We start from the raw sequence: 19,921 nt of genomic DNA, 5'->3' as shown, positions 1-19,921 counted from the left end.
TTGGGCCAGTAACCGAAAGTTTGCTAGATCGAATCCCTGAGCTGACAAGGTAAACATCTGTCATTCTGCCCCTGAACAAGGCAGTTAACCCACTGTTCCTAGGCTGTCATTGTTTAAATAAGAATTTGTTCTTAACTGACTTGCCTAGTTAAATAAAAGTTAAATATTTAAATACATTTAAAAAACACGTTCCCTTCCACACGTGGCTAATTTTTCTTTCCGTCACACTAAGCAGCTACATGTCCCATGGGACAGATCCTCTTACATTGAATCTGTACTTTTCCTGGCAAGACTTTCTCAAACCTCCGCATCACTGATAAGCATTCACTTGTTTGACCCTCTTTCCTGTTGATCAACCTTTTGGCCTCAATCACTCTGCCTCCCTTCACATTTTCTTTAGTATCATCTGTGGACATAGATATTGGGACCCCAGTGATGACTCGCCTCAATCTAAGCACCAGGGACATGGCTTTTAATCTTCTTCCCATTAAAAGTTTCCATTTTGAGAATCTTCTCTTGATGAGCCTGGCTACCACACAATATTAATAACCTACCATTTCCAATTAACCAAACTAATTTCACCTACCTCTTTCTCCCCACCATTATTAGTATTTATTTTACCAGGTAAGTTGACTGAGAACACATTCTCATTTACAGCAATGACCTGGGGAGTAGTTACAGGGGATGAATGAGACAATTGTGAACTGGGGATTATTAGGTGACCGTGATGGTTTGAGGGCCAGAATGGGAATTTTGCCAGGACACCAGGGTTAACACCCCTACTCTTACAATAAGTGCCATGGGATCCTGACTGACCTCAGAGAGTCGGGACACCCATTTTAACGTCCCATCCAGAAGACAGCACCCTACACAGGGCAGTGTCCCCAATCACATCCCCGGGGCATTGGTATATTTTTTAGACCAGAGGAAAGAGTGCCTCCTACTGGCTCTCCAACACCACTTCCAGCAGCATCTGGTCTCCCATACAGGGACTGACCAGGACCAAGCCTGCTTAGCTTCAGAAGCAAGCCAGCAGTGGTATGCTGCTGGCATACATATTTAGTCAGATACCTAGGGTGTAAGTGAGGCCCTGTGGTCTTATCAAACACTATCTTTTTTCCACCTAGCGTTCAAATGACCACAACTGGAAAACAAAAATCAAAAACAAACAAAAATCAAACGACCACTAGATGGAGCTAGATGACAACTTTTAAACAAGCGTTGACCGTGTGCGGACCTCAAAGGATATGAAATAGTCACATAGAACAATGAGCCAAATATTTCTCCGGATGTATAATTGTGAAGCATCCGGTTAGCGTTTCCGCTCACTACCAAATATGGTGATGGCAAGAAGGCCGACAGTAGGAAAAGATGGAGCGAGATGGATTTTGGCTGACATTCTGCACATTTTCTCACCGATTAAATATTTGATTTCAATATAGTTTTCTGTTCCCAAAACTATAATCTGTTACTAACAGAGTAGATCAAGTTAAGTAGATTTGACCCTTTGCCAAAGTCTAAGAAATGCCGTTGTTTAGAAGGAGTGCAAGGGCGAATTGAGTTATTGCTCAGGCACACTTCACAGAGTAGGCGTTCCCTAACGGATATACGCAAATATATGCTAGAACGCGCAAATAGGATCTCGCTAGCTCGTGCTTGGCTCTGCCCTCCTCCTTGCTTGTTCTGCCCACTATGACTAATTTGTTCACATCAGAAACGGAAGGCTGTGGTCTATCGTTGGTTAGTTATAAAAATCTATGACATAGGCTTACAATTGGAATCAATTATTGTATATTGGAATCCAACCAACACGTCTAGCAATCCAACGGTTGTGTGTTCAAATCCCATCATGCAGAACTATCATACTAATTTTAATAAAGAGGATTTACATTTACGATGTTACTTCTACCCCTGAGTCCAGGTTACAGCAGTAGACCTGAATGATTGAGAATGAAAGTGAAAGTGCCAGTGTGGCAGCAACACATTTGGATGAAAGGTTTCCGGCGTTATCCACATACCACTTCAAAAGTTCGGGAGATGCATATTATTTTCCTGTGGCTCAGTTCATCATCAAAGAGACTTTATAGACACTCCTTTATTTAAACATTGGAATAGCAGGCTCCAGTGTCATGCGGCTGTGTCTCCTTTCCCTCCTTGTTATCATCAAAGTGTGTCGACTCAATATTGTAAGGCGAGGTCAGTACATTTTGTCTGTTACAATTATGTATAGTAAGGGATAAACTTCGTCCATTTGCAGAGTTAAATTTTCCAATGTATTTTACAGAACGGCTTTGTTTATCCCGCTTATAGTACAGTTGCCAAATAAAACATTTACCTGTGGATTTTTTTCTTCCGTAGATTTTTTTTATAAGCGAATTCGTACTTTCTTATATTTTGGTTGCTAGTTCGATATTTATCCTCCCATGTTTCTAGTTTGACCAGCTGTTTTCAGAAACTGTTATTTTTTAATTCATTTGTCATATAAGCAGGTTTGCTGGCAGCAAACCATTTATCTAGCTAAATAAGCGACCCAGTCGTTCGTTCTTTATGTTCGGTTGGCATGCTCAGTGGCAACGTTCGAATCCCTTGCTTACTGCTAGCTAGCCAACTAGCTACGGCTACAAAGTCACGCCCCGGCTCTGCTGTCAGAATAACAGCCACTTGTAGTATTTTGCGTTTGTTTACGCTGTTTATCCCACTTATACCACAGTTACCAAATAAAACCATACTATAAGCACACATTTACCGTTAGAAATAACATTTAACCAAATGCTAGTCTAAAAGAAATGGGAGATAATGTCTAGATGCTTTTTACAGTGTAGATCTAGTGTAAATACTGAACAAAAATAACGGCCTCAGATCATCCAACGGGTTCAAGAAGCTGGATGTGAGGGGCTAGCATGATTACACGTGTCTTGCAGTTGTGAGGCTGTTTGGATTTACTGCCAAATTCTCTAAAATGAGATTGGAGGAGGCTAATGGTAGAGAAACTAATATTCAATTATCTGGCAACAGCTCTGGTGGACATTCCAGCAGTCAAAATACCAATTGCACGCTCCCTCAAAAAAATGCTGGCATTCTGTTGTATGACAAAACTGCACATTTTAGAGTGGCCTTTTATTGTCCCAAGCACAAGGTGCACCTGTGAAATTATCATGCTGTTTAATCAGCTTCTTGATATGCCACACCTGTCAGGTGGATGGATTATCTTGGCAAAGGAGAAATTATCACCAACAGGGATGTAAACAAATTTGTGCACAACATTTGAGAGAAATAAGCTTTTTGTGCGTATGAAATATTTCTTGGATCTTTTATTTCAGCTCATGAAACATGGGACACTACATGTTGCGTTTATATTTTTGATCAGTATACATTGCCTGGCTGAGCTGATGAGACAGTGGATTGCGCAGTCAGATGGAACAGAGTAAATTCAATGTCATAGATTTAGTAGGTGGAATAGACACCGGCTAGAATGTGGTTTTAACCAATTGGCATACAGGATTAGACCCACTCGTTGTATAATTCCAAGGTAATGTACAGAACGTCGGTGTTTTATCCCTTACTTACTATTTATTAATTTATTTCACACTGAATAATAAGCATATGTTTTTTTCTTTCTGTTATTTATTCATTAATGGTTATTTGGTGTGTCTGTGTGTGTTGTTGAGGATGCTACTCACCTGTTGGGGGCTGCCATCTGCATAGATTGAACAACACTCTTAAAAGGTGTTATCTAGAACCTAAAATAAACATTTTTGGTTCCAGGTAGAACTATCATTCTCTCATACACTCTTTGAAAAAAGGGTTATTCGACTGTCCCCATAGGATAAACGTTTTTGGTTCCAGGTAAAACACCTTTTGGTTCCATGTATTACCCTCTGGTGAAAGGGTTCTACATGGAACCATGTTATAGACTGACCAGGTGAATCCAGGTGAAAGCTATGATCCTTTATTGATGACACTTGTTAAATCCACTTCCATCCGTGTAGATGAAGGGGAGGAGACGGGTTAAATAAGGATTTTAAAATCTTGAGTCAATTGAGACATGGATTGTGTATGTGTGCCATTCAGTGGGTGAATGGGCAAGACAAAATATTTAAGTGCCTTTGAACAGGGTATGGTAGTAGGTGCCAGGTGCACCGGTTTTAGTGTGTCAATAACTACAACGCTGCTGGGTTTTTCACACTCAACAGTTTCCCGTGTGTATCAAAAATGGTCCTCCACCCAAAGGGCATCCAGCCATCTTGACTCAACTGTGGAAAGCAATCAACATGGGCCAGCTTCCCTGTGGAACATGTTTGACACCTTGTTGATTTCATGCCCCACGAATTCAGGCTGTTCTGAGGGCAAAAGGGGGTGCAACTCAATAATGTTTTGTACACTCAGTGTGTTTGTGTGTTATTTAGTGCAGTTTCATCAAATTCTTTTTACACATTTGTTTCAGATACTTTTTTTTTCTTTTAGTTTTTCTATGTGTTTGGCCTGGTATGGTTCTCAATCAGAGGCAGCTGTCTATCGTTGTCTCTGATTGAGAGCCACACTTAGGTAGCCTGTTTTCTGTTTTGAGTTGTGGGTGATTATTTTCTGGTTCGTTTTTGTTGCACCTGTCAGAACTGTTCGTTTATCGTTTTGTTGTTTTTGTTTGTGTATTCATTCTGGATTAAAAGTATTATGGACACGTACCACGCTGCACTTTGGTCCTCTTCACCTTCTTCCACCAATGAAAATCGTTACATGATTGTCCATGTTATTACTATCTTAAATCAAACATAGCCTATGTGTTAGTAAAGAAAAATGTGTTTTTAATTTTTAAAAGCAATGGGCAATTATTCTTTACCCAAATGGTCCCCAGAGGAAGAGGGCCTAATCACCGGTCCCTGTTTGAGAAATGCTGAAAGAAACCATGTTACCTTACCCTGAAAGCAGTCTAAGCCGAAAGAGGCCAGTTATGGACCTAAACTCAAACACTCATAAAAACATGAAATTGTCTATAATTAAAGAATGTAATTTTGGCCATAAGAAATCATTTTATATGTTATAGAAATGTATAGAAATATATGTATTTTTAAAATACATGTTGGAGAGATTTTTGAAATGTAAAACCACCTCAGCAGCCTCCCAACCTGAGTTTGGAAGGTTGGGAGTTCAATCCCCGGGTGAGTCCTACCAAAGACTGTAAATGAGACCTGATTCCTCTCTGCTTGGCACACAGCATTAAGGAGTGGATTCGGGGTAAGGCCCTGTGACAGATTAGGGGGTATACTTGCACATTAAGGGGCTTCATACTACAGAAACAGAAGATTTGATGCCTGGGACTTGTTATGGATAAAAGCCTATATAGACAGATTGGTATAATATATTTGCTTGTTGACAAGATGATAGGGATTCACCGAAGGGAAATATTGATCAACAGAGCATCATTGAATAGTACTCTTCATGTACACCTCAAAAACAAACTAGTTTTTTTATGTTTTGAGCTTCTGTGTTGTATATTAGTGTAATATTGGGATGTAAACTCAGACTGCATTTCAACTCAATATCTGACATGGTACAGTTGTCTTCTTCAATTTGCGCCAATACCCATGTGTGTGTGAGGTGTATACTTTTGATGCCATGAAGATTTTTAAGATTACCCAAAATATCTGACATGGTACAGTTGTCTTCTTCAATTTGCACCAATACCCATGTGTGTGTGAGGTGTATACTTTTGATGCCATGAAGATTTTTAAGATTACCCAAAAACACCATGTGTGACCCTATTTTAGCCCATTGTGAAACAGGGGTTGAACACAATTTGGCAGTGGACACTATTTAACATGACAGGGACCTGCCACATCTGTGGGCCAACCCAATGAAGGTTCTTTTAAAGGCTCTCTGAAATGTAATAGTTAAACATTTTCACACCCAGGGTTGCACATTTTGGGGAACATCCAGAATAGGGCAGGGTGGTATACCGTTTTTTTGCGATATTGATGCACGGACCGGTTTGGGTTTTTACTTTACCTTCTATAACGGTTTTTGAATGTTTGGTTTGTTAAATGTAATACGCAGTGTGTAACACCCATTTCCTCTCTCCATGCCGCTTCCCACACAGACCTAGCCCCAGCTCGTGTCACTCAAGGAGCGCATTTGTTGTTCCTCGACCACGAGACACTTGCGTTCAGTCTGCATGGTCAATACAGCACATGCAACAATGTTGATGACAACGATGCAGTTGTCCCTTTGTTTCTTAATATACATCTACTAGCATTCTATAATTACACTATTAGCTTGTGTTTCTTAATCTGCAAACAGCTAGTTGTTCCTAAATCGTGTTAGCTGCTAATGCTAATAAATGCACTGAGTAAGAGCAAGCGTAATTAGCCATACAGCCCGAGAATACCAGTGATGGTGTAGACCTAAATCAGCGTGTTGTTTGTGCAACAGTGTCTTCTAAATTAAATAGGTAAACACAAAGCAAGAATGTCTTGGCTACATGAGGTAAGTATCTAAGAGAAAACATTCAATGTAGCCAAAGATTATATGGTCCCGTAGAAAAGGTATATAAACACTTTAGAGCCTACCCTAACTCCTTGGCATTTTCATTAGTTGTCATGTCAAACACAGTATTAAAAGTGCCCACTATTATATTCTAACTAAATAATTAGAATATACATTCTATTTCCATGATTTCAACAGTTGACATAAGTGTTTTGCTCTAAATTGCAACATTTGGTTAAAAACAAGGCCCAGATTGCTTGCCCATATTGTGTAGCCCTACGTGGCAGAGTAGAAATGATCTGAAATGCAGATTTTGTGGGGGGTTGAAGTTGAATTGAACAGTATAAAACAATCAGAATGGAGAAAGACCCATTGAAATCACTTAGAATGTATGTGTCGCCACCCTAGGGTCACACACTACATATAAAGCAAATATTGAACTTTTATTATTAAAAAACATAAAATACCGTCATACCGTATAAAATTCAAATACCGTGATATACTATTTTTGCCATATTGCCCGACCCTAATTCAGAGGTGGAAACTTTCCGTGGGAATATATGGGAATTAACAGGAATATATGGGAATTAATGGAAATATATGCAAATTAATATCATTAAAATGTAGATGTTTTTTGCATTGGATATATTTACCATATCATATGGACATAAACTTTTTACCTTATCATAAGTAGACTTAATTGCACATTATTAAATCCTTCCAAATATTTTTTTTTTAACTATTTAGTTACGAATTAAACTTTAATTAAATAAGTTGACTCTTCACATGGGATGATTTCACTGAACAACAGAAGAAAGGGAATATTGAATGATCCCCAATGATCCATCGCATCTCCCAAAAACATTTTCAACATACATCTGTAAAATGATAGTCTAGAAACTAAAGCTTTAGTTGTCTTCCCCTCAGGCTTCCATGTCTTCTCCCCAGACCTCCTCAATGACCTCCTCAATGTCCACCTCCTGAACATCAGACTCTGAGGCCTCATCTTCACTGTCAATTTCCAACCTTGTTGAGGATGGCTCGTTGTCAAGCTCAAAAAGCCTCAGATTTGCCCGGATGGCCACCAATTTTTCAACCCTTGTATTGGTAAACCTTTTGCATGCTTTGGTGTGTGTGCTCCTAAACCAGGACCAGTTGCACTCTGAGGCGGCTGATATCGGTGGGATTTGGAGGATGATGGTGGCAACAAGGGAAAGAGCCTCAGATCCACAAAGTCCCTTCCACCAGGTGGCTGATGAGATATGTTGGCACGACTGCCATATTGCATCTCCATCCCAAAGACCTTGCTTGGAAGTGTACTTCGCCAGACTGCCAAGAACCTTCCCCTCATCCAAGCCAAGGGGGCGAGACACGATATTGATGACACCAGAGTCCTTGTTGATCTCTGCACCAGACAGGATGCTCTTGCCAGCATACTTGGGGTCCAACGTATTTTGCTGCGGCATGTATGGGTTTCAGGCAGAAGTCTTCACGCTTTTGATGTATTTCAGAACTGCAGTTTCCTCTGCTTAGAGCAACAATGAAGTGGGCAGGGCAGTACAGATTTCTTCTTTACATCTGCAGCAGAGTCTGAATATCAGACAGGAAGCCATTGTCTCCCTCAATCCGTGCAATGGCTACTGCTATAGGTTTCAGGAGTTTCAGGCTGCTTACCACTCTCGCCCAAAATACATCATCCAGAAGGATCCTCTTGATGGGGCTGTCCATATCGGCAGACTGTGATATGGTCATTTCTTGGAGAGACTCCTTCCCCTCCAGGAGACTGTCAAACATGATGACACCACCACCCCAATGGGTGTTGCTGGGCAGGTTCAATGTGGTGCTCTTATTCTTCTCACTTTGCTTGGTGAGGTAGATTGCTGCTATAACTTGATGACCCGTCACATACCTAACCATTTCCTTGGCTCTCTTGTAGAGTGTATATATTGTTTTCAGTGCCATGATGTCCTTGAGGAGCAGATTCAATGCATGAGCAGCACAGCCAATGGGTGTGATGTGAGGGTGGGACTCCTCCACTTTAGACCACGCAGGCTTCATGTTCACAGAATTGTCTGTCACCAGTGCAAATACCTTCTGTGTTCCAAGGTCATTGATGACTGCCTTCAGCTCATCTGCAATGAAGAGACCGGTGTGTCTGTTGTCCCTTGTCTGTGCTCTTGTAGAATACTGGTTGAGGGGTGGAGATGATGTAGTTAATTATTCCTTGCCCACAAACATTTGGCCACCCATCAGAGATGATTGCAAAACAGTCTGCTTTCTCCGTGATTTGCTTGACCTTCACATGAACTCTGTTGAACTCTGTATCCAGCAAATTACTAGATAAAGCATGTCTGGTTCGAGGGGTGTATGCTGGGTGAAGAACATTCAGAAATCTCTTCCAATACACATTGCCTTTGAGCATCAGAGGTGAACCAGTTGCGTACACAGCTCGAGCAAGACATCCATCAGCATTTATCTGACTATATTCCTCCATTGAGTCAGAAAACTTCTGATTCCAGGAGGACAATGAGCTGTTGCTATCGAATAAGGTGTCTGATTCATCATTTTCACCTCGAATAGAAGTAGAAGGACTTTTGTCAGAGGTTGCTTGTTGTGAGCGCTGAGGGAACTTTATGCACTTGGCCAGATGATTTTGCATCTTTGTTGCATTCTTCACATATGATTTGGCACAGTATTTGCAAATGTACACAGCTTGTCCTTCTACACTAGCAGCAGTGAAATGTCTCCACATATCAGATAGTGCCTGTGGCATTTTCCTGTAAAGATTAGAAAAAAAATTAGTAAAAAAAAACAAACCAATACAATTCAATGTACAGATAAATAGTTAAGCAGATGAAACAACTCCTTTGTAAGATACATGTTTTAAAATGAAACATGTATGGAAACAGGTGAATTAACACTCCAGATAGCAGGCTGAAGCAAGCTAAAACCCACATGGTAGCAAAGACTAACTAGAGGAAATAGTTAGAAATGATTTAAACAAACTTTGCTGTAGGCTACTATTTACTAGTTAACAAAAAAACATGTATGTCATATAAAATATATTCACCCCACCCAGTATTGTAATCAAAACTTACCAGAAAACATGTAGTCCTTGACTCAGACAGTGTAGTAGCGTGGGCTCAATAGCATCTCATTAGTGTGCAAGATCTTGTACATGTGATGGAAGAATTCTCTGTGCAATTCCATTGAATAGGGGATAGTTTAACCATAATATACCACAAGACTTAGAATTGCCTTATGTGTATCCCACAAAAAAGGTTCACTGTTATAAGCTAACTTTTTTTGATGAATTTAAGCAAAATTCCCCAAATTCCCGGGCTTAACTTCCCATGGAAAATTTGCGGAAGATTTCCGGAAATTTACCGGAAAGTTTCCGACCCTTTGCAACCCTATTCACACCCATTGTCTTGCTTATATTGTCCTTAAAACACTACTCAAACATATCTTTCCTCTCTTGCTATGTTTTCTACTAACCTTCCAGAGAAACCATGAGTAATGGCGAACATTGTTAAAGGCCCGGTGCAGTCAAAATGCATGTTCTTTCTCTATTATATATTATATTATGCAACAACTGAAGAAACTAATGTGTGATGTAATAGTTGTTGGTTGAAAATAGAATCTACACAGGACCTTCATCCATGTAAAATGTGCTGATTAGGAGTTTTGGCTTGCCTGGTGACATCACCGGATGGTATAAATTAGTTGACCAATAACAAAGAGAGTTTGAAACCTCTCTGCCAATAACAGCTAATTTTCAGATTACATATCCCTCCCAAAAGGTCCCTCCGCTCTGGTGGATTGAGCCACATTGTGGTTCGTGCACTGCTTAGATGCCCTTTCCTCCCCACTCAGACAACTCCCAGACAGTCCGAGCACAATTCTTTTAAAAAAAACTTTGGATCCACCCCAGTATTATGGGAACACACCTTATTTACTTAGTCACCTTCTCATCACCCCTCAGACGTGTGCCCACCTCTGCCTCAGTGTGAGCTCACCAAGCCCTTGAAAAAGTTGGATAGTTATCAAGAAAACTACTCTGTACACTACCAGTGTGTGGATGGCTATGTGAGGATGGCGGGGACCTCCAGTCGCATCAAGTGCAAACGAATTAATCAGGTTCTTCAGTGGGAAGGCCCAACACTGATATGCATTCGTAAGTAGATGCGCTACCCACCTATGACACATTAAGACAGACAAGCCACACCTATAAGATCAGGTATTCCAATTATGCAATAACTATAGAATACATCTGTAATGCATATAATTTACATATAAAGAGCAGGTATGAGACTAGATATTTGGAACAAATGTGTGCATTTTCTGTCTGATTCTTTCATGCTTATTCCAGCCGACCCATCTATTCCAACTACGATAGTATGTGAGTATTGCCTGTCTGCATGCCTGCCTGCCTGCCTGTCTGCCAGAGAAAGAAGAAGAGACATTCCTGAATGTTGTTAATAATTGCCAAAGCGGGATGGCAGGAAATGGTTTTAGTGAGTTTCATGTCAGGGGAGATCAGTGAGATTAAAGCCAGCATCTCTCTAGTTTTAGTTTAGTTTTCAGGCTGTGAAAGAGAAACAGTGCAGATAAAAACTCTATAGAGTTGTTCTCAGTTCCTTATTGGTACTTCTCCATCTAGACTTACTCCCACACCAGGGTGTCACCAGTGTTAATGTCACGGTTAGCCATTGTTATGTAAATGCTCCCGAGTGGCGCAGCAGTCTAAGGCACTGCGTCTCAGTGCAAGAGGCGTCACTACAGTCCCTGGTTTGAATCCAGGCTGTATCACATCCGGGCCGGGATTGGGAGTCCCATAGCGCGGCGCACAATTGGTACAGCATTGGCCGGGGTAGGCCGTCATTGTAAATACGAATTTGTTCTTAACTGACTTGCATAGTTAAATAAAGGTTAATTAAATGTAAAAATAAAATGACAGCTGAAAAGTACCCAGGCCCTTGCCTTGGCTCCAAGTCAGAGCAGGTCCACCGGAGACACGGGTGCCAGCCCGCATAGAGGGAAACAGAAAAGTCTGAGCCTTTTGGGTTAAACACTGAGTTAAATTGTCAGTAGAGAGCCTCCAGAGTTGCGAAGTTGTCTAAGGGAGTGCTAGCTGTGCCACTAGAGATCCTGGCTCTGTCGCAGCCAACCGGGAGACCCATGGGGCGGCACACAATTGGCCCAATGTCGATCGGGTTAGGGGAGGGTTTGGCCGGCAGGGATGTTCCTGTCCCTTCGCGCACTAGCGACTCCTGTGGCGCAGTGCACCCTGGCACGGTCGCCAGGTGTATGGTGTTTCCTCCGACACATTGGTGCGGCTGGCTTCCGGGTTAAGCGGGCATTGTGTCAAGAAGCAGTGCGGCTTGGCTGGGTTGTGTTTCAGAGGACGCACGGCTCTCAACCTTCGGCTCTCCCGAGTCCGCACGGAGTTTCAGCGATGGGACAGGACTGTAATTACCAATTCGGGAGGGACAGAGAGACAGAGAGAGAGAATCATTATCTCTGATATCTGGGAAATTAGCCAATTGGTTAGCATGGGATTTGTGTTCTGTTAACCTCATAGACGTAGGGTGAAACCATCTAAATACACTTTAGTAGCTGTACAACGTTTCCATAACGTTCCTGTATGGTTTGAACATAAGGCAGTTAAAAAAATAAATAAGTACAAGTTTGAAAGTAAAATGGAAAGTACCATAGGGGAAAGGGTGCAGATTTATTTTAATACCATAGACTAAAAATAACTGACCACCGTGACGAACGCGCTTGAGTCTACATTAGTAATATCCTCTCTCCTTTCCTCTTCTTGTCATCACCACAACTTTCACTTTCTCTCCTATCCTTTTGGGTATGTGATCTGTATGACACAGTTTATGTAAAGATACATTGTATGGAACATTCTGTACATTGCCAATGGACCTAAGGCAGCGTTTCCCAAACTCGGTCCTCGGGAGCCCAAGGGTTACACGTTTTGGGTTTTGCCCTAACACTACACAGCTGATTCAACACGTGAGGATTAGTTGATTATTTGAATCAGCTGTGTAGTGCTAGGGAAAAACCAAAATGTGCACTCCTTGGTTAGGGAAATGCCAACCTAAGGGAAAGGGTCCACTGACATTGATCAGATTGTAGTTATCAACTGTCTGAGTACACGATGTGATTCTCTCTGTGCTTTGAGCTGTTTCTGTGTCCAACCCCACACTGTGTGCAGGTGTTTAAAAAAAAACTTGGGCTGGGACCTCTAGTGCCTTCAGAAAGTATTCACACCCTTTGACTTTTTTCACATTTTGTTGTGTTACAAAGTGGAATTCAAATGGATTTAATTGTCATTTTTTGTCAACAATCTACACAACATACTCCTTAATGTCTAAGTGGAAAAAATGATAATATATAAAATGTATCAGTCAAAGGTTTGGACACCCATACTCATTCAAGGATTTTTTTTCCCACATATGCTGAGCACTTGTTGGCTGCTTTTCCTTCACTCTGTGGTCCAACTCATCCTAAACCATCACAATTGGGTTGCGGTGGGTGATTGTGGAGGCCAAGTCATCTCATGCAGCACTCCATCACTCTCTTCTTGGTCAAATAGCCCCTACACAGCCTGGAGGTATGTTTTGGTTTCATTGTCCTGTTGAAAAACAAATGATAGTCCCACTAAGCACAAACTGGATGGGATGGTGTATCGCTGCAGAATGCTGTGGTAGCCATGCTGGTTAAGTGTGCCTTGAATTCTAAATAAATCACTGACAGTGTCACCAGCCAAGCACCCCCACACCTCCTCCTCCATGCTTCACGGTGGGAACCACACATGCGGAGATCACCTACTTTACGTCTCACAAAGACATGGCAGTTGGAACCAAAAATATCAAATTTGATTTGATTTCCACCGGTCTAATGTCCATTGTTCGTGTTTTTTGGCCCAAGTAAGTCTCTTATTCTTATTGGTGTCCTTTAGTAGTGGTTTCTTTGCAGCAATTCGACCATGAAGGCCTTATTCACGTTCTACTCTGAACAGTTGATGTTGAGATGTGTCTGTTACTTGAAGTCTGTGAAGCATTTATTTAGGCTGCAATTTCTGAGGCTGGTAACTTTAATGAACTTATCCTCTGCAGCAGAGGTAACTCTGGGTCTTCATTTCCTGTGGCGGTCCTCATGAGAGCCAGTTTCATCATTGCGCTTGATGGTTTTTGCGACTGCACTTGAAAAAACTTTAAACGTTTTTTAAATGTTCTGCATTGACTGACATTCATGCCTTGAAGTAATGATGGACTTTCATTTCTCTTTGCTTATTTGAGCTGTTCTTGCCGTAATATGGACTTGGTCTTTTACCAAGTAGGGCTATCGTCTGTATACCAACCCTACTTTGTCACAACACAACTGATTGGCTCAAACGCATTAAGAAGGAAAGAAATTCCACAAATTAACTTTTAACAAGGCACACCTGTTAATTGAAATAAATTCCAGGTGACTACCTCCTGAAGCTGGTTGAGAGAATGCCAAGAGTGTGCAAAGCTGTCATCAAGGCAAAGGGTGACTACTTTGAAGAATCTCAAATATAAAATATATTCTGATTTGTTTAACACTTTTTTGGTTACTACATGATTCCATGTGTTATTTCACAATTTTTATATATTCACTATCATTCTACAATGTAGAAAACAGTAAAAATAAAGATAAACCCTTGAATGAGTAGGTGTGTCCAAACTTTTGACTGGTACTGTATATTTCCATGCTAGGTTGGACTAATACTGTTAAAATGATGTCAATACCTTTTTAGTGTAGGAGCTGTTTGAAAAGCCCGTCTGAAATTTCAATCTGTTTTGGGGGATTACGTTTTGGCCTACATGGTGACATCACCATGCAGTAAATTAGTTAATAGACCAATAAGAAAGAGTTCCAAACCTCTGCCACTAACAGCAAATTTTCTTTCCCCCTCCGACTCAGACCACTCCCAGACAGTCCTAGCGAAATTGTTGCTATTTTGGTTTCTTTTTAACCATTTCGCAGTAAGTTACCCAGAAATTATTGTTACCCAGAAATTATTTGATATTAAGCTAAAAACACCTGCATTAGACCTTTTAAACGCTATTATTGCACACAGAGTGAGTCTATGCAACTTATGTGGCTAAGCAACATTCAAAACATTTCAGATTTTCATTTTAAATTCACTTGTAAACATTTCTTAAAACATCATTCCACTTTGATATGATGGGGTGTTGTGTGTAGATCAGTGACACAAATGTTTAATTCAATCAATTTTAAATTCCGGTTGTAACACAACAAAATGTGGAAGAATTCGAGGGGTGTGAATACTCTCTGAAGGCACTTTAAGTCCCTGCCCTGGCTGTATTGATTTCTTATGACTGACCTCTTTTATCATCTCTCCCCCAACAGCTTCAATAACCCACAAGAGGACTCCATCTCCCATAGTGCACCTCTCAGTGCCCACAGAGAGAATTAGCCCAAGACCGACCACTCCCAGTTCACTTTTAACTCCAATACTGCGTATGTCCCTCCCAATTTTCATCAATTGCTGCCTTTCTTCTCTCCGTATGTTAATGATCAATGTGAGGTATGGTTGGACAGGTCAGTTAAAACTGTTGCTCTGACCTTTGCCCCCTAACCCTGGATCCTGTCACAGAGAACCAAGAGGTAATTACTACTGTTACAGTGACAACCACCATCATCGATGACCTTACATTAGTGCCAGTGGATAAGTTCAGTGCGGTGACCTCTGTCTTCACGAAGACTGTTTCTCCATCAGAGAATTACTGTGTCTCCAACAGAACCCCAGCCTCCAGTGAGGATCCAGTTGGCGGTGAGGAGACTTGTCCCATAGTATGTCACTCTACTGAATAGTACAGATATGTTTTTGTTGCATTTATTTAAAGATCTATGTTTGGTAATGGTCCATTCTGGTGTACTGTTCTTTGTTGTTCATGCTGTTGATGTTGTTCATGCAAATTGTTTTTGGCCCACGACCCCATTTTGATATCTGAAAATTCTCATGGCTCCATGTGAAAAAAAAATCAAATTAAAATGTTATTAATAGCCAATGTTACTTTTTTATTTGGAGCCTTTCCCTTACGGATGCTGTTTTCTGTTAGAAACATCTGTAGAATGTTTTTTATTTCCCCACCCAGCATGCTGGTGTTCAGTTTGTTCAGTTTCCCAAATGTGTCTATTACATAGGCAAGGAGACACATTTTCTTTTCATTACACAGAAATTCAACCAAGTCTGTTTTTGTTACATCCATTATGAATGACAACAGTTACTCCATCAATGTGAAAAATCTTTCCAATACTCCCCTCCATAACCACCAAGCCTTGGTGTGAAGTAGAAAATTGTCATGCTCTGATCCCATATCTCCACATAGTTTTGTGAACAGGCGTGCGCGCAGTGGATGTGGTTTGATGTAGTTCACAATCAAAGTTACCTGCTGCAGTATATCTCCCGAGTTCTGTGCTCAGGTCTTTTGCTGCCAGTTGCTCTCGGTGTATCATACAATGCGTCAATATGGCAGAGGGAGACATTCATAACTAGGGTGCAGAGGCCTGCCCACCTTCCCACCATAGATGGATCCCCATCTGTGCAAAGCTCACCATTCGATCACATGGAATCTGTTTTTCGTCAATATAGCCACGCAGCACACTGAACATCCCCTGTGCTGTTTCATGCTCGGTAATCGTGAGACAGAACGTTATGTCCGACATGTATAGTGAACAAAAGTCAATGCATGGGCATCTCTGCTCTCACAACTAACGTTAATTTGGAGCATAAGCTGGGAAGTGTTTGAGTCGTTCACTCAGTTTCCTCTTGAATGCTAGCAATCACATTCATTATTTGTTTAACAGTGTTATCTGAGGTATTGATGTGAGCTTCTGTGCTGGTGCCTCCCCACACATTGAACATTTTCCTGTAACCCCATTTTTATATCCGGTAACCCCACTTAGGTTCGCGACCCCTCGTTTTGGAACCGCTGTGCTAGACGATGCTAGTCTTTAGAGAAAACTTCCTGTGTTCCTCTGCCAGCTGGCTTCACTCCCACTGATCTCTCCTGGCAAGGGCATGCTAACCACACACTCACTACAACCATTTCCTGGCATCATTCTTTGATCATTATTACCACACTCATGAATCTCTCAAGACTTTTAATTACTTATGCAGTCTCTCTTTCTCTCTCACTCTCAGATGGAAGCACTGGGAAGAGTTCTGCTACAGCCATATATGCGGGTGAGTAGGCTACCACACAGAGATTACAGGGAGGGAGAGAAGGAGTATAACAGGAAGTAAGTCTGAGTCCTTTCTCCTGATGGTTTTGTTTTTCTCTTTGTTCCCATTGAATGGAAATCCTAGGTGTAGGTGGGGTGGTAGTAACCATCTTGCTGGTTGCAGCGTTTGGAGTACTAATGTTTTGGAGAAGGAAATGGTAAGATTGGCTGGTCAACCAGTGTTTCTTGTGGGAAGGGGGTCTTATTACATCTCTGTTGAATTCCAAACACTTTCTCTCTCTTATGACAGGATGCAGTGGCTTGATCTGTCGCCAACACCAGACGAAATAGTGCAAATTAATGTTGTGACATGAGCCACACTGACAACCAGCAGCCACTTAGAAAAGACAAAAGTGCATCAGTCTGATGGTGGGGGGACAATGACCTTGGATTGGACAAGAGGTGGACCAAAAATGTATGGCCCCGACCTCGTTGTCCTCGTGTGGAAAATTAAAATACCTAAAGCATCACCCAAATTGATTAATTTAAGACATATTGATTAATTTAATGTATTAATTAATATCCTTAAACTATTTTGAGGATAGATTCTAAATTAATATGGAAGCATATTGGTTATATTAAAAAACAATGAACTACAGTGCATTCAGAAAGTTTGCAGACCCCTTGAATTTTTCCACATTTTGTTACAGCCTTATTTTTAAAAAATCAAAAAATCCAAACATAATGACAAAGCAAAAACAGATTTTTAGACATTTTTGCAAATGCATTACCAATAAAGAACTGAAATATCAAATTTACATAAGTATTCAGACCCTTTACTCAGTACTTTATTGAAGCACCTTTGGCGGCGATTACAGCCTCGAGTCTTCTTGAGCATGATGCTACAAGCTTGGCATAACTGTATTTGGGGAGTTTCTCCCATTCTTCTCTGCAGATCCTCTCAAGCTCTGTCAGGTTGGATGGGGAGCGTCGTGACACAGCTATTTTCAGGTCTCTCCAGAGATGTTCGATCGGGCTCAAGTCCGGGCTCTGGCTGGGTCCCTCAAGGGTATTCAGAGACTTGTCCCGAAGCCACTCCTGCGTTGTCTTGGTTGTGCGCTTAGGGTCGTTGTCCTATTAGAAGGTGAACCTTCGTCCCGGTCTGAGGTCCTAGGCGCTCTGGTGCAGGTTTTCATCAAGGATCTCTCTGTACTTTACTTTACATCTTTCCCTCAATCCTAACTAGTGTCCCAGCCCCTGCCACTGAAAAACATACCCACAGCATGATGCTGCCACCCCCATGCTTCACAGTAGGAATGGGATTGGCCAGGTGATGAGCGGTACCTGGTTTCCTCCAAATGTGACGCTTGGCATTCAGGCCAAAGAGTTCAATCTTGGTTTCATCAGACCAGGGAATCTTGTTTCTCATGGTCTGAGAGTCCTTTAGGTGCCTTTTGGCAAATTCCAAGCAGGCTGTCAAGTACCTATACTGAGGAGTGGCTTCCGTCTGACGACTCGACTATAAAGGCCTAATTGGTGGAGTGCTGCAGAGATGGTTGTCCTGGAAGTTTCTCCCATCTCCATAGAGGACCTCTAGAGCTCTGTCAGAGTGACCATCGGGTTCTTGGTCACCTCCCTGACCAAGGCCCTTCTCCTGATTGCTCAGTTTGGCGAGCGACCAGCTCTAGGAAGAGTCTTGGTGGTTCCAAACTTCTTCCATTTAAGAATGATGAAGTCACTGTGTTCTTGGGGACCTTCAATGCTGCAGACATTTTTTGATACCCTTCCCCAAATCTGTGCCTCGACACAATCCTGTCTCTGAGCTCTACGGACAATTTCTTCGACCTCATGGCTTGGTTTTTGCTCTGACATGCACTGCCAACTGTGTGACATTATATAGACAGGTGTGTTCCTTTTACAATTCATGTCCTATCAATTAAATGTACCACAGGGGGACTCCAATCAAGTTGTAGAAACAGCTTAAGGATGATCAATGGAAACAGTATGCACCTGAGCTCAATTTCGAGTCTCATAGCAAAGGGTCTGAATACTTCTGTAAATAAGGTATTTTTGATTTTTTATACATTTGTAAAAATGTCTAAACCTGTTTTTCCTTTGTGTGTAGATTGATGGGGGGAAAAATGTTGTTTCATCCATTTTAGAATAAGTTTGTAACCTAAATCAAAAAATGTGGAATAAGTGAAGTGAATCATTTCCGAATGCACTGTATAACTTGGGTTACTATACAGATATAACAATTGTTTTACTGTATCCATTACAAAGACCATAGTAACCCAATTAATCACTAAATAGTCTGTCACTCCCAAACAGAAGACATCTGCATTGGTACCAATTTATTTTTAAATGTTTTAACTTACATTTCCTTGTTTATACATTACCAGCCAAAAATGTTCACACCTACTCATTCCAGGGTTTCTTTCTTTTTACTATTTTCTACATTGTAGAATAATAGTGAAGACATCAAAACTATGAAATAACACATATGGAATCATGTAGTTACCAAAATAGTGTTAATCAAATCCAAATATATTTTCTATTTCTATTTCTATTTCTATTTCTATTCTACTTCTATTTCTACTTTCTATTTGAGATTCTGCAAAGTAGCTACCCTTTGTCTCGATGACAGCTTTGCACTCTTGGCATTCTCTCAACCAGCTTCATGAAGTAGTCACCTGGAATGCATTTCAATTAACAGGTGTGCCTTGTTAAGTTACTTTGTGGAATGTATTTCCTTCTTAATCTGTTTGAGCCAATCAGTTGTGTTGTGACAAAGTAGGGTTGTTTAACTGGCCTTTTGTATCTTTCAGACCAGGGAATCTTGTTTCTCATGGTCTTTCAGATACAAAAGGCCCAACTGGCTGGAATAATTTACCTGTAGAAATCAGGGCATCAAGTACAGTGAATTTAAGAAAGCTGTTAATATACAAATATGGTCACATAATGTTTGTTTTTTATTTGTATTATGTAAGTTGAATGTTTTATTATTTGACAGTAGTTGCCATATTACAGTTGCTTTGTTTTTTAATTTGGACACTTTGTAGTTACATCCATGTACGTGCAAATGTGAGAAAATTACAGTTTGTGCTATTTTTGTGTACAGTGCTAAGAGGTTGAAAATGTAAAATTGGGAAGATTGCACCTTTCCCTAATAAACATTTAGTGGTGCCAGTGGCTTCCTGCTTGTTTG

The 19,921-nt window shown here is 41.0% G+C and overlaps 1 protein-coding gene across 3 annotated transcripts; it reads left to right on the top strand.

The window, feature by feature from the left end:
- Nucleotides 1-1,850: 1,850 nt before the first annotated feature.
- Nucleotides 1,851-19,907, top strand: LOC118366284 (interleukin-15 receptor subunit alpha-like). 3 transcript variants are annotated; one of them, XR_004821926.2, is made up of 8 exons: nucleotides 1,851-2,196; nucleotides 10,466-10,657; nucleotides 10,853-10,882; nucleotides 14,896-15,006; nucleotides 15,143-15,339; nucleotides 16,694-16,735; nucleotides 16,859-16,931; nucleotides 17,024-17,048. XR_004821926.2 is itself a non-coding variant. In XM_035748836.2 (8 exons), the coding sequence occupies exons 1-8, from the start codon at nucleotides 2,130-2,132 to the stop codon at nucleotides 17,085-17,087; spliced, it is 756 nt and encodes a 251-aa protein (XP_035604729.1). In that variant the 5' UTR covers nucleotides 1,864-2,129; the 3' UTR covers nucleotides 17,088-19,907. The 3 variants fall into 3 exon arrangements, 2 of the variants coding, with proteins under 2 accessions (XP_035604730.1, XP_035604729.1); XM_035748836.2 differs by having other exon boundaries at nucleotides 1,864-2,196; nucleotides 15,143-15,319; nucleotides 17,024-19,907; XM_035748837.2 differs by lacking the exon at nucleotides 10,853-10,882 and having other exon boundaries at nucleotides 1,862-2,196; nucleotides 15,143-15,319; nucleotides 17,024-19,907.
- Nucleotides 19,908-19,921: the final 14 nt, after the last annotated feature.

The sequence above is a fragment of the Oncorhynchus keta genome, chromosome 33 (genome assembly GCF_023373465.1).
Source record: "Oncorhynchus keta strain PuntledgeMale-10-30-2019 chromosome 33, Oket_V2, whole genome shotgun sequence".
Classification (NCBI taxonomy): domain Eukaryota; kingdom Metazoa; phylum Chordata; class Actinopteri; order Salmoniformes; family Salmonidae; genus Oncorhynchus; species Oncorhynchus keta.
Note: the sequence above shows the minus strand (reverse complement) of the source record. Positions and strands in the feature narration are given on the sequence as shown.